This window comes from Zalophus californianus, chromosome 4 (genome assembly GCF_009762305.2).
Source record: "Zalophus californianus isolate mZalCal1 chromosome 4, mZalCal1.pri.v2, whole genome shotgun sequence".
NCBI classification, from domain to species: Eukaryota; Metazoa; Chordata; class Mammalia; order Carnivora; family Otariidae; genus Zalophus; species Zalophus californianus.
The window spans coordinates 159753535-159769405 of record NC_045598.1 but is presented as its reverse complement, the minus strand read 5'-3'; the positions used below and the strand labels follow the sequence as shown (position 1 = coordinate 159769405).

The 15871-nt window shown below is 36.8% G+C and overlaps 2 protein-coding genes across 4 annotated transcripts in view; both read right to left on the bottom strand.

The window, feature by feature from the left end:
• Nucleotides 1–15871, bottom strand: part of OXR1 (oxidation resistance 1) — a 455727-nt gene that overhangs the window by 328347 nt on the left and 111509 nt on the right. The window lies entirely within an intron of this gene.
• Nucleotides 9229–9741, bottom strand: LOC113912446 (60S ribosomal protein L12-like). The gene has a single exon (XM_035727400.1). The coding sequence runs from the start codon at nt 9724–9726 to the stop codon at nt 9229–9231; it is 498 nt and encodes a 165-aa protein (XP_035583293.1). The 5' UTR covers nt 9727–9741.

Here is a 15871-nt window from a genome sequence, read left to right as displayed (position 1 = left end):
AAACAGTGGTGCTTGAGTTGAGTTGAGGGTGAGCAAGAATTTGTTCAGAAGGCCAAAATAAACCCTTTGCCTGTGAGTAAATTTAATTGGTGTGATCTCAAAATTGAAAACACTCAGGCTCAGCACTAGCCTTTTCTGAGCCAATCCATTCTCCAAATTGTACATGTGCAGTTGCTCCACCATATTCTCCTTTCTTCACCACAATGTGTCCTGGAAACTTTACACTGCTGAAAAAAAGTATAATGTAATAAATAGTGGTAGTGGCTAAATCACTAACTATGTAATCTTGGGGCGTCATCTAACTTTTGGGAGTTTCAGTGCCAACGCCTATAAAATGAAGGTGTTCAATAAGCAGATGACCTCCAATGCCCCTTCAAATTAAGAAATTCTTTGATCAATCTTTCTTGTTTCTTATAGTAGTCTCTCTGCTCATTAAAATGGATACCTTTCATATTATATTGGTTTTCAGTAATCAAATAGTAGTTCTAATAAGTTGGGTACTGAATACTGATTAGCAATGCATACTCAGTTTTCATGCCCCTCTGGCATAAATTATTCAGATTCAAAGAAGAAATCACTCGCCTTTTAGGCAAATCCCAGCATTACTGCATTGACAGTGAATTAAACTGCCCAGGATTACATCAGTTTCAGAGAGTTACAAGCTTGTCATGTCACAGATGTATACATGTATCATATCAATATACTTGAAAAATTCTGAAATGTTTCCACAAAGAAGAGAAAGGGAAGAATATAGTTAATTATATAAACCATTGTCTTCAGATAACTTTTTTTAACAGACTATTTTTTGGAACGGTTGCACATCCACAGCAAAATTAAGCAGAAAATACAGTGTCCATATACCCTCTCACCTCATAAATGCACACACTCCCCAACCCGGAGGGGGGATAAACATCCCCCACCAGAATGATACATTTGTTACAGTTGATGAACCTACACTGACACATCATTATTACCCAAAGTCCACAGTTTACATGAGGGTTTACTCTTGGCAGTTGTACATTCTATGTGTTTAGACAAATGTATAATGACATCTATCCACTATTAATAGTATCATTCAGAATAGTTTCACTGCCCTAAAAATCCCCTGTGCTGGGCCTATCCATACTTAACCTCTAGTAGCCACTGAATTTTTACTGTCTTCATAGTTTTGTTTTTTTCCAGAGTGCCTTAGTTAGAATCATACAGTATGTGGCCTTCTCAGATTGTCTTCTTTCACTTAGTGATATGCATTTAAATTTCCTCCATGTATTTCCATGGCTTGACAGCTTATTTCTTTTTAGTGTTGAACAATTATTCCATGGTCTGGATGTACCACTGTTCATTTATCCATTCACCTACTGAAGGGCATCTTGGTTGCTTCCAAGTTCTGGCAATTATGAATAAAACTGCTATAAGCATCCATGTGCAGGTTTTGTTCAAACATAATCTGATATTTTTTTTAAAATGCAGTTTGATGTATATGAATAAGCAAACCAGAAATGAATATCACAGCTTATATTTTTGACTGAAAAGTAAGTGAAACTCTATTAAGGAAACTTCTAATTTACATGTTTTTAAATAAACTCAGCAGTTAGATTAGGAAGCCAGAAGCAATAGCTATTCTTGTAGGACTAAGCACTCATATAAGTATAAAAGCAAGCAGTATGGCAAGCAGAACCTAAGACCAGAGGAGATTGGTGTAAGATACAGGGAAGAAAATCCCAAGTATGTTCTAGCTATACAAACTGTAGATGCTTACTATTTCCTTAGGAGAAACGGGAGACTGATTTCAGAATATGTTGCGTGTCTTTTAGAGTTCACTGTATATGAATATATAGTGTAGAGTTCTTTAATACAGCGTTTATTAATTGTTTTTTTGTTCCATTAAAGAACCCTTTTCGTGTATCAGTTAACTATTGCTGTAAAACAAACCATCCTGAAATGTAGTGACTAGAAACAACCACTTATTTCACTCAAGATTCTGTGGATGAATGATTCTGGTTGGTCTCTTTTTGTCTCACCAACAAAGAACTGATACTCGTGTGAGACATACCTGGATATGGCTTCTCTCCTCACCATCTTCCCTCCTCAGCAGCTCTCAGGTAGTTGGTTTTGCTGATCTTTTTTGTACTCTCTCACCTCCCTGTGTCTGTGGCTGAGACAACTGAGCTGATGCATGTCTAGACCATATTCTCTCACCCTCCAGAAGGCTAGCATGGCATCCGGGTAGGGTTCCAAGAGTGGAAGCATGTGAAGGCTCTTGTAGCTTATCCCCTGAACTTCAACAAAGTCACTTCTGTTGGGTTCTATTGACTGAAGCAAGTCACAAGGCCTTCTCAGATTCAAGGGAAGAGGAAACAGACTTCACTTCTCGATGTGAGAAGCTGAAAAGTCACCTCACGCAGGGCGTGGATCCAGGAAGAAGTGAAGGATTTGGCCATTTTTGCAATCAGCTACATCTTGGTTATCACACTATCAGGACAACATTATGGTTTAAACTTTGAACTCAGAAATCAGCCACTGAAGCTCAAAGCCCTGCTTTGCCATTCACTGGCCAAGTAGTACTATCTTCCTGGAACCTAAATCACCTTACTTGTAAAGAAATAATAGTAACTACCTTATCGTGTAATCATGAGTGGTAAGCACACTGCCTGGCACAAGAAAGCATTCGGTAAATGTTTCTTCATGTTATTATTTTACTATCATTACTATCATTACTATATCTTATGAGAGTACCTTACCGCACTCCACGGAAAAAAATTATTATCCAGTTTGGACAGAAAGAGAAAAACTGCCTTCCCCCTCAAATAATTCATCTTTAAGTCATTTGTTTAAGTCATATTTCTGAGTACATAGAAAGGGCAGAGGAGTTATTTCTAGTTAGCTTTTATTTTTATGACAGTGAATGGTTTTTTCCAATTTTCATTGACAAGAACAGAATCATCAAATTTCTCATTTGCTAGAGAGTTTTAAGTAAAAGTATATTTATGTTTGCCTTTCCATCTGTCTTTAGCTTTTCACTTCCTTAAATTTACTTTCACCGTAATACATGCTAACACATTGAAATGTTTGAGTAGCTACTAAGCAATTAAATAAAATTAAGAAGTAAAAAGGATCATTTAATCCTCCAAAACATATACCTACTTATATCTATCTGTCATAAAGCCATTCAACAGGATCATGGTATTGTCTCTAAGAGTGATTCAGAGTGGAACCTTGTTATGGAGATATTTTATTACAGATGTTTCATTCTTTAACACAACAAATTTAAATCTTATTTATTTTCCTAATCTAAAACGGGAGAGTATTTCAATCACTAAATTAATCTGCCAACTCTGGCTATAAAATCAGAGTACAAGACCAATTTGTGTTAATTTTTGAAAATAAAAGTTTCCCAAAAATGTTATTGTGAATATTTTAATACTCTTAGAAAAAGAGAAAACTGACTTGAAAGGAATATTTTTGTTAATATTGGAGAAATAGTGAGATTCTTTCTGTCCAAAAACTGTCCATTGTATTTCATTCTCTTTTGAGGCTATTTTTACAAGGACAGCCATAAAACCAGAATAAAACCCAGTAGAGGCTGACCTGATAGCTTTGTCATACATATATAATGATGTAATGTATGGTGATTAACATAACAAAAAAAGAACTTTCAGAAAAAAAAAGTATTTTATTCAATATGAACATGATTTCCAGTCATTCAGATGAAATTTCCTTTATTTACAACAAGATTATTTGGCATATAATAAAAAGTACTTCTGAGCATCTACTATTCATACTTTGGTGATGATATAAAGGAAAGTAGGCAATGTTCTTGATTTAAGGATGTTGCAGTAAGCTTAGGAATGTGGAACATGCACACATTAATGACGTAAGGGTATATACAAAGAACATTAAATCCAAAAGATCATTAAAAGAGCTCAACTATGCAACTGCTAAAAGATACAGAGTTAAAAAAAAATCAAAATAGCTGGAAGGTTAATAATCAAGAACTGATTCAGAAAAAAAGTGAGTCTTGAAAGGGCAAAATACAGATCATGTGTGAGAAAAACTAAAGTGTTAGGGGCATTGACAAAAATTGAACAGAATGAACCACACCATTCCTTTATATAACTGCCTGGTGATGAATTTTCTTGATTAGCCAGAAACAAGGAGACTTGAGACAAGGAAAAAATACTTTGAGATTTTCTATAGAGCCCTATTTTATCACAGAGGAAGCAAGGCACAGAAGTCAAGAGCTTACAATCTGGAATCAGAATCAGACTGCCTGGAACCAAACCTGACTCTGCCACTCACTAGCTGGGTGACCTGAGCAACTTAACTTGATGTCTTTGTGCCCCCATTTCCTTATTTGTAAAACAAGGATAGTAATAGCACCTGCCTATATGCTGGACTGTTCTGTGTCAACCTGGTTAAGGTGGGAATTACATTATATCCCTGTATGGTTCTGATCACTCAGGTTGAATGAGAGACTTGCCGGAGATCAGAGTGAAAGAGAAGCAATGGTAAGCTCTGAAAGTCATGGTGGTTAGATTTAAGGATGGACAGACACAGAGATGCATATGTTCCAGTCTGTCCGGGCTTTTCCTCGCCCCCTGCCCAGCAATTCTTCCCTACTTGGAATGCTGCTGATCAATGGCAGGCTCAGGTCTGTCAGGAGGCACCTGACTGAAGACGCACAGAGGTGGAAGCTACAAAGAGTTCCTGGCTTCACACAGACCTCTCCATCAGCTCTCCTTCATGGTGTCACTCAGTGGCCTCACATACCTGACTTCTCAGATTGATTGGCAGATGACTTCCCTGATCTTAAATTCCTTCTTCTGGAACTTCATGTCTCCAGCTCCTCCCACAGTTGTGTAAGACCTAATTCCTATAATAGACCCTTTATGCCATAATGCTTATTGTGACTGCTCCCCTGAACAAAGGCTGACCAAGATTCTTTCCCATAGAGTTCCGTGAAAACTACCCAAGAGTTTTGTGAGAATTATCTACAAATTCACCACTTGTAAAACGCTTAGGATAGTCTCTGGCATATAGTCAATACTTATAAAAATGCTTGTTAAATAAAATAGTCTCTAGTTCATTAAGCATTAGGCAAATGAGGAAGAAATAAAATCTAGGAAGAAAAAGGATGACGAGCGGCAGTACTCTCTACGATATGTAACGTTTCAGATAACTAGGATAAAGGCATTCCAACACAGGGTGATATACTGAGTAATAAACCAATGTAATAGTCAAATGAGAACTTCTGACAGAATAATAATAGATATTATCTATTGAGTGCTTTCTATGGGCAGGTACTGTTCTAAGTCTTTTATATAGGTTATTTCATGTAAATTTTCACAAACATCCTGTGAGGTAGGTATTCTCTCTGCTTTCCAGAGGAGATTCGTGAAGAACATAAAGTATCTATAATACTACAGTGAGGGGCGCCTGGGTGGCTCAGTCGGTTAAGCATCTGCCTTCTGCTCAGGTCGTGATCCAAGGGTCCTGGGATCGAGCCCTGCATCGGGTTCCCTGCTCAGCGGGGAGCCTCCTTCTCCCTCTCCCTGCCACTCCCCCTGCTTGTGCTCTCTCTCTCTCTCTCTCTCTCACTCTATCTCAACTAAATAAATAAAATCTTTTTAAAAAAATACTACAATGAGATGTTGCTAGGAAACCATGTATAAAGGAAATAAAGCCCCATGTCTACAGTTACTATAGTTGGGATGTGGGTCTAATACACTGGGAAACACAGTGTTCTACATTCCTCCTGGTGTTCTGTGTTAACAAAGTATGCTATAATTTTTATTAGGCCTGGAAATCTCACAACATACTAGAGATTCTGAGAAATTCCATTCTATAGAAAGACCATTGTTGCTGCTGGTTGCTCATGTGTCTTGGGCAAAAGAGGCTATAAGTGACATGAAAAAGCACATGTTGACACAGTGAAAAAATTGGGGGTTCTGGTATCTAGACAAATCTGTATGTCATCCTTGACTCTCTTCCCCCCTGTGTGATCTTGAGCAAAGGCCTTCACAAGTCTGATCCCAATTCTCCTCAAAAGTAAAACAGAAGTAATGACAGCCTCACAGGCCTTTTGTAAAGATTTATGAAGTAACATGAAAATATTTGGACAGTGTCTAGAATATTCTTAGGTACTTAGTAAATGGCTAACTGATATTTTAATTTATTCTCTAAATCTCAAGGTCTGAGAAAAGAAAAATAATTAAAAAGAAAAGAAAAAGGTATGAATTTGTTCTTGTTAAAAAAAAAAAAAATACTACCAGCATTTTAGGATTCCCATACATAAGACCTGTTGATTTCCTAAATACTCTTGAAATAAATAAAGTTCATGTAGAAATGGTGAGTATCTTGTTTTAAATGTAATAATATGAAAAGCAGGCACTTCACTCACAGGGGATCACAGCAGAGATAACAAGCACTTTCCACCATGCTGACAGAAACACCTGGCTGGCATGCCAGGCCATAACACTAGCAGTATGTTTGACCATGGACATTTTATCATAACTGAAAATCCTAATAGCCTACATATTAGAGAAAATAATAGAAAATTAAATAATGAAGGTCCTGTTTATATTTCCATTTCAAAGTTAGCTATATACTTAAAATAAAAACTGTTTTGACTTCTTTAGTTATAAATGCCTATTAGTTAATAGAAATGTATTTGTGGGGCACCTGGGTGGCTCAGTCGGTTGAGAGACCCACTCTTGATTTCAACTCAGGTCATGATCTTAGGGTGCTGGGACTGAGCCCCACGTCTGGCACCGTGCTCAGCAGGGAGTCTGCTTGAGATTCTTTCTCCCTCTCCCTCTGTCCCTCCTCCCACTCATGTACTCGCACTTTCTCTCTCTCTCTAAAACAAATAAATAAATCTTTAAAAAAAGAAAAGAAAAAAAAGAAATGTATTTGTAATTTACCTGATAGTTCACATCAGGACAACACTCAACTCTCCTATAGGAACATATAATATAAACAGATTTTTCTTACTTAGGATATGGAAAGTTATACTTAATTGAAAGAATTATAAAAAGGACCATGATTCATTAAATTTTTTAAACATTTTTTTTTTTAGGATTTTTATTTATTTATTTGAGAGAGAGAGCGCAAACAGCGTAAGCAGGAGAGGGAGAAGTAGGCTTCCCACTGAGCAGGGAGCCTGATGTGGGGCTCGATCCCAGGACCCCAGAATCATGACCTGAGCCAAAGGCAGACACTAAACCAACTGATCCACCCAGGTGCCCCCGATTCATTAATTTTTACTGTCCCTCTCTGCTGTGGATATTAGCTAGAATTTTGGCAATTATCCACTTATAGCACTATACGTACTCTGTTTCACTACTTAGTGTTTCATGACTACACTATATATCACATATATTTGTAGTCCTAAAATGAAATTGTATAACTTATTTCATTTTTATTCCATTTATTTTATATATTATTCATTGGGTGATTTCTTTACCTTTTTCATTATCACCTTAATCGAATGAAATACTAGGAGAAGAAAAATAGGGTTTCTAATCACAGTCTGACTGTCTTATATACTTCAGAAAAGCTTCTCTGGGGATAGTGAAACGCTATTTTAAATAATATTCATTAACTATTCACATCTATCACTGTAGCACCCTCTTTTGAATCGTGAGCTTAAAAAATGAGATACTGGATGAGGTAGACAGCAACAGATTATGAAGCCCAAGATGAGCTATAACACTCATTTTTATTTCAATTGTTCCCAGCCAGGTAAACAGCTGGGAACTAGAGGAAATAATGATGATGAAATGTGAGGATTGTTACTGTCATGGTTGTATCACTAACTACAATAAAAAGTACAGAGACAGAGTCTTTTATATTTGCCAACTCTTTACTCATCTCTGCTCGAACACAATGAAGTGCTCTAGGATAACTGTTGAATTACTGTATCAATGTCAGATGGGGGAAACTGAGTCAGGATTATTTAGGAGGCTTAATATCTAATTGGTAGTTGCTTTAATTTAAACTTCAAAACATTCCAGTATTTTCAGGTGGCCTTTGGGGGCACCAAAATCACTATGGCAGGTACAAATAAAGACAATAGGGACAAAGGTAAAAGATTTAGTATTCCAATTTGTGACTATCTAGTGAGGGGAGGATTAAACTGAAATTTTAAAGAAAATGAGACAAAAAATTCCCAGATGTGCATGTACAAGGAATAATTTTAGAGAACAGTAAGAATCAGTGAAGCAGTGATGTATCAGCAGTGATGTATTACAGTTCAATTTAAAAAATCTAATTTAAAAATGGGCAAAGTACCTAAATAGACATTTTCCCAAAGATATCCAAGTGGCCAACAGGTACATGAAAAGGCGCTCAACATCACTAATCATTAGGAAAATTCAAATTGAAACCACAATGAGATATCATCTCCTACCTATGAGAATGGCGATCATCAAAAACACAAGAGACAAGTGTTAGCAAGGATGTGGAGAAACAGGAACGCTTCTGCAGTGTTGATATAAATGTAAACTGGTTCAGCCACAACAAAGAACAGTACGGAGGTTCCTCAGAAAACTAAAAAAAGAACTACCTGGCAATCTAGTAATCTCCCTTCTAGGTATATATACAAAAAAAATGAAAACAGGTTATTGAAGACATATGCACCCTCTTGCCCATTTGTAACTTACTTCGCTGACAGCAATAAACCTAGCTCTCATTATCTGTAATTAACATATATACATAATACATATAAAGTAATTTCAGAATCGCTAATAGGTGCTCCTATGAAAAACAAATTTGCAGAGTGCCTGGGTGGCTCAGTCAGTTAAACATCTGCCTTCCGCTCAGGTCATGATCTCAGGGTCTTGGGATTGAGCCCCACGCTGGGCTCCCTGCTCAGCAAGGAGTCTCCTTCTCCCTCCACCCCTCCCCCACACCCCTGCTCTCTCTTTCAAATAAATAAAATCTATAAAAATTATAATAACAAATTTGCCAAATGAATAGTGTTCATGCACAGTTCTTCTTGTTTCTGGCTTTACAGTATCCAATCAAAACAGAGTTTCAAAAGTTATTTAGGTAAACTACTTTTTCCTCACTACCTTCAGTAAGGTTAAGTCATACAGTTGCAAAAACGTAAGATTTATTTGTCAGTCTGCATTCCATCTTGGGATCCCTTGACATCCTGATTTTTTTTTTTTTTTTTTTTTTTACTGGTTGTCAAATGGTCCTTTATTGAAACATTTTCCTTTGTAGTTAACTAGCCGGGCATTCCAGCGCACCACTGTTGATGTCATCTATGATGTCATGAGGGTGGCAGCCAACTACATCACAGCCCACAGACTGGGCAGTCCCCAGGATCTCTTTAATGGTTCCAGAGAGTTCTCTGGCTAAAGATCGGTGTCGCATCTGTCGGGCAATACTGACAATCTCATCAAAAGTGATATTTTCACTGTGCTTAATGTTTTTCTGCTTCTTTCTGTCTCTTGGTGGTTCCTTGAGGGCTTTGATAATCAGGGCAGATGCAGAAGGTACCACTTCAATCTGGGCCTGTCTGTTTTGAATGGTCAGTTTCACCGTAATCCTTAGACCCTTCCAATCACCGGTTGCCTTGGCGATGTCATCACCAACCTTTTTTGGAGACAGACCCAGCGGGCCTATCTTCGGGGCCAGGGCAGACATGGCACCGACTTCACCACCGGTGCACCTCAGGTACACGACTTTGATCTCGTTGGGGTCGAACTTAGGTGGCATGGCAGAGGTGGCTGGTGTCGGATGAACCCGGATTCGGGACGAATGAAGAAAGTTGCACCTTTCCCTCCCCGAGCCGAAAGCCAAAAGCGACATTCTGATTGATCTTTTAAAAAATGTATTTGCCTACGCTGATGTTCACATTTGTGATACCCATTTCTATGGACTTTGATAAATGCATGGAGTCATTTATCCTCCACTCAAGTAGTATGCAGAACAGTTCCATCACCTTAAGAATTTCCTTGTGTACCCATTTTATTCAACCACTGTCTCTTCCCCCAAACCCTGGCAACCATTTATCTGTTCTCCATCCCTATACTTTTTCCAGAATGTCAAACAAGTGGAATCAGACAATATGTAGCTTCTTCAGACTGGCTCCTTCCACCTAACAAAACATACTTAAGATTCATCCATGGTGTTGCTAATATCAATAGTTCCTTCATTTTTATTGTCCAGTCGTGTTTCACTGTATAGCTATATGACATTGGCTTATCTATGCACCAGCTGAAAGATATTCAGGTTGCTTCTAATTTCTAGTGATTGTGAATGAAACTGTTATAAACATCCTCCTACAGGTGTTTGTGTGAACACTGGTTTTAATTTCTCTTGAGTAATTACCTAGGAGTAGGGTTTCTGGATCATATGTAAAGCGTATGATTTTAATTTTGTAAGAAATTGTTTCCTCTTACCTTTTCTTCCCCTATTCCAATAGGTATGTAAACAGTAAACATATCCTTTTAAATTGTCTTCTAATTTTAAAGATTTCACCTTTCAGAAAGAGCAGCATGTCATGATTGTGGGTGGCTGTGTGTCAGTTGCTAGAAATACGTTTCTTTCCCACTCAACTCTTAGAATAAAATATTGTGTCTCAAAATGCCCTGTCATTGGTTATTTAATCATCTAATGGGTAGTAAATCTTTAGAATAACTATGGTCTGCTTTTTTAGGTAGGGATTCCATTAAAAAAAAAAGATTTTTTTAATATATATATTCTTTTTTTTTTTTTAAGATTTTATTTATTGACAGAGATATAGCGAGAGAGGGAACACAAGCAGGGGGAGTGGGAGAGGGAGAAGCAGGCTTCCCGCCAAGCAGGGGGCCCAATGCGGGACTCGATGCCAGGACCCTGGGATCATGACCTGAGCCGAAGACAGACGCTTAATGACTGAGCCACCCAGACACCCCCCAAAAAAGATTTTCTACTATTTTCCTAACATGTATGTTCTACTACTTTCTTAAAATGTACTTTTAACTGAACTAGCTAAAATTATCTAAAGAATATGCAAGTAATACTTTTTCCTTGGCTAATAATTTACTGTGTTTCTGATAGTATACAATATACAGGAATATGAAATTCTAATGATAACAGTATATTATTCATTTATGTCAAATAGTATAATTTGATAATAAAAACATATATAGGAAGATAATTATATAGTTCTATATGATATGTATATAAAATTGACTAATAGTTACATTTTCAAAGCTATATTTCTAAGCTATGAGGTACTTTTTATGATCATCTGAACTATAGCTATTTTTTTCTTATTTTTTATTAAATTTTACATTTTAATTCCAGTTAGTTAACATACAGTGTTATATTAGTTTTGGGTATACAATACATGATTCAATAATTTTATACATTACTCAATGCTAATCATGGTAAGTGTACTCTTTAATCCCCGCCTATTTCACCCATCCCCCCACCACCTCCCCTCTGGTAACCATCAGTTTGTTCTCTATAGTTTCAGAGTCTGTTTCTTAGTTTCTCTCTCTCTCATTCTCTCTTTTATTCTTTGGCTCATTTGCTTTGTTTTTTAAATTCCACATATGAGTGAAATCTTATGGTATTTGTCTTTCTCTGACTGACTTCTCTTGTTTCGCTTGGCATTACACTCTCTATATCCATCCATGCTGCTGCAAATGTCAAGATTTCATTCTTTTTTATGGCTGAATAATATTCTATTGCATATATACACCACATATATAAAATAGAGCTATTTTTAATCCACCTAGATTTCATTACCCATGAATGCTTTCAAGAAGAGAGAATGTGGAATAAAGACGTATCCCAAGTTTTATTTTTGTAACATTTAAGTGTTTAGAGATTTTCAAAGAATTAGCTATAATACGGTTTTTCTTATCTGCTGTTTTATAAAGGCTGTTTAAAAACAGATTATATAAATAATATATATTAAAATAGATTATAAAAACAGATTACAAGTAATTTACACTTTTATTCATTATACAAATTAGTACTCTGAATGAAAAATTCAAAGTATTGCTATACGTTGGTGGCTAGATTCTCATTCTTAACTGTGTGGTGGGACTATACAGGCCCTATTATGCTATAGTAAACTAAGTGATGAATAACTATCCCAAGTAGCTTATGACGCACAGAGAAGGTGGTATCAATTTATCATTAGAAAACTTGTTTTGAATTATTTCTCTAATAGTGAGAATGGATAAGCTAATGTTCATCCATACTGTCCCTACTACTTTCTCTTTATCCTACAGTTGTGAGATCAGCTCGAATTATAGGTACACACTGTTGCGATGGAAAGATTTAGGGTAATCAACTCATTATATAAGAGTACAGAAACAGGAACCATATGGAAGCCTTGATTCAGAAAGGAAAATAATGTCTAAGTTAAGTGGAGAAACAGGAAGGGGGAGGAAACAGTGGCAGATCCTCCAACTCTCCTAAGTCGGGAGCAGTATGATTCAAAAGGGACCTGAGTTAAGTTGTTTTAAAGCTGTGGCAGCAAGAATACTGTTTCTATTTAGATTTAATGTTATTTGAATTGCACACCTATTGGGTGATAACCCTATCTTGTTAGGAAATATCAAGCCATATTTATCTTTTCCAGAAAATTATTCCCCCATTTATCCATGTCTTCTATAATGCATTTAAACTAGTTTAGGGTAATGGCTAGGTTATAAGAAATTTTTTCAACAATCTCATTCTATAGCTCCTTGGTTAAGAATATGCAGTGCCCTTTGTTACCATTTTTTTAAATGAGGATAAATCAAGAACACGATCACTGTATATCATAAGATATCACGGCATATCATCATGTCATAACATGTTTTACATATTTTGGTACTACCTGACTATTTACTCATCAATGTGAACTCTCAATAGATCCTTAAGCTCTACTAATAGTTCCTCATATCTTTTCCTTTGTGGCCTCACTTATGCTGCAACTCAGCCGGAAAAAAACCCTCCTCTGTTCACTAACCCTGGTCAATTTTTACCTTCCTCAACTGCCTGCTAGACATCCCACTTAGGTATGTTAAAGGTACCTCAAATTCAACACTATCAAAACTGAACTCCTGGGCGCCTGGGTGGCTCAGTCATTAAGCGTCTGCCTTCGGCTCAGGTCATGATCCCAGGGTCCTGGGACCGAGTCCCATATTGGGCTCCCTGCTCAGCAGGAAGCCTGCTTCTCCCTCTTCCACTCTCCCTACTTGTGTTCCTGCTCTCGTGCTCTTTCTGTCAAATAAATAAATAAAATCTTTAAAAAAAAACAAAACTGAACTCCTGAATCCTTTCCACCATTCTTATCTTCTTCTTTTGTCCTCTACCAGAGTAAATGGGATCATCCTCTAACAAACACATGTGAAGCAAGAATTTCCTAAATGCAAGAAGACTTTTGTACAATACGAGAAATTCACTGTCATTCATTACTGAGGCTAAGCATCCACTGGTTATTCAAAAGTCCTGAGATCTCTTTTGACAACAGAGCACCCTGAGGGCCTACTGCCATAGATGAGTATCGTACACAAGATAGTGCTCATACAGCTCTGCTCTTATATGTCATACTTGGGGCAAGGACGTCTTTGTTGAAGCTGGGGGTCCTTTCCGGTACAATGTGGCTGATGGCTCCCTACCTTCAGAGTAGTGCTAAGGAATAGTGCAGTTTGCTATTTCTGGATTATAGATTGCAGGTAACATTTTCCTTCTTTAACATTTTCTATATTTAAAATTTTCTCTTTTGTAATGTATTGTTTTAACATCAAAAAGAAACTAGCATTTGGAAAAACAAAAAGAAAGAAAAGAACCAGGGATTTTTTTTAAAAAGTACTGTATTTTTTTAAAAAATTCTGAGTTCACAAATCTCAAGAGTGCACAAATGTAGTTCTACTTCACAGAAAATCAATCTGTGATAAAAAATATTTGTTGTGGTAGATGAAAAAAATGTGACACAGACTTGAAATCTTGTTTTAAATAGAGTACATGTTTTTATTTATTATATCTCACTATTCACTACTCAAAAAGTATTTTAAAGAAGGAACACATTTTTCCCTCATGACTCAAGTCAAAGAGTGTATGTCTTGGTCATGGAATACTGACATCATTAGCAATGCATGCCACAAATTTAACTTGGGCTCTTAACCCTGGTAAAATCAGATATAGAGCAAAATGTTAAATTGTTTTTCATCAAATACAATCTCTGCATTTTTTAAAAAAACTTTTAATCATGAAAAGTGTCAAACATATACAAGAGTAAGGGAATAATATAATGAACCTACCTGATTCAACAATTGTCAACTCATCACACATCTTCAATAATTATCAACTCATGGCCAATCTTGCTTTTTCTATATCTCCATTCACTTTCTTCAACTCTAATTATTTGTTTGTTTGTTTAGTAGGTGCCACACTGGGCTTAATATGCGGCTTGAGCTCACAACCCTGAGATCAAGACCTGAGCTGAGATCAAGAGTTGGATGCTTAACCAACTGGGCCACCCAGGAACCCCAACTCCAATTATTTTTAAGCAAATCTCAGACTTCGTAACATTTAAATTTCCACACTGTTTTCAGTGGTAAACCCAATAAGAGATTAATGGCAAACATTAAGTTAAATGTTACCTTCAATTTAATAACATTGATTTTCCCTTCTTATACAAAATGTAGTCATAGGTACAAAGTTGGTAGTCTCCTACAGACAGTATTTTTAGGGGTTCTAAAAGATCAAATGATCATAAAAGAGATCCTTTAGTCCAACCAATTGCCTGCTAGTGACTTAGACAGAGGCCAATATACCACAGTGGCTCTAATCCCTTGGTAGCATCTATCAGTAAACCAAAACCTAAACCAAAGTCAATGCACTGGAATCCAAGAAAGTAAAACTTAAGAACAATCAATCATGAACAGCCAACTAAGCTTCCTCAAATAAAGTAACTGCTTAAGTTATAGCCAATAGAATAATTTCTTTCCTTTGTTCTCTATAAAAACATATGCATCTTCTCTATAAAAAACTTACCCATAGCTCCTATTGGTAGAGTGCTCCTATCCCATCCCAATCCACGTATGCTCAAATAAAGTCTTGAAAAAAAAAATTTAGTGTGCCTCAGTTTACTTTTTAGCAATAGGAAACTATGAACCTCAAGGTGTAAGAAAGTAAAATGGTTGACTTTCTTAGATGCTGTGTGCCTGAAGTTCAACTTAAAGAGTTTAAAGTCCCATGAATCCTTATGGTAATGGGTGGCATAATAGTAGTATTAGGCCAAGAGCAAGGGCTGAGTGTCTTTGAAGGACTGACCCATATGTATAAGCACAAGGTGGGAACATTATTGTTTCAGCACTTGCCCAGGGTGAGCCAAGTATTTTATTTTATTTTATTTTATTTTTAAGATTTTATTTATTTATTTTGACAGAGAGAGAGAGACAGTGAGAGAGAGAGAACACAAGCAGGGGGAGTAGGAGAGGAAGAAGCAGGCCTCCCAGTGAGCAGACAGCCCAACGTGGAGTTCAATCCCAGGACCCTGGGATCATGATCTAAGCCGAAGGCAGACGCTTAATGACTGAGCCACTCAGGCGCTCTGAGCCAAGTATTTTATTTACATCTGGGCCCTTGAGTAGTTTTTCCTGAGACTGGAGAAATAAGGATTATATTTATTCTCATCCACTCATAAAGTGAAACTCCTAGCTTTTACTCCATGAACTCACTGTGTTTACCATTATTACCTCTTCCCCCTTGCAATTTGTTGCTTCTAATTGGTTATCGTCTGGAAAGCCACAATCTAAGCTTTCTAATACTGGATCTACAATAAAGGTGATATTTGCCTGAAGGGTTTACCCATGGAAAGCACATGGGCAATGGATATTGCTCGATCGAAATTCTAAACTTGATTTCTGGT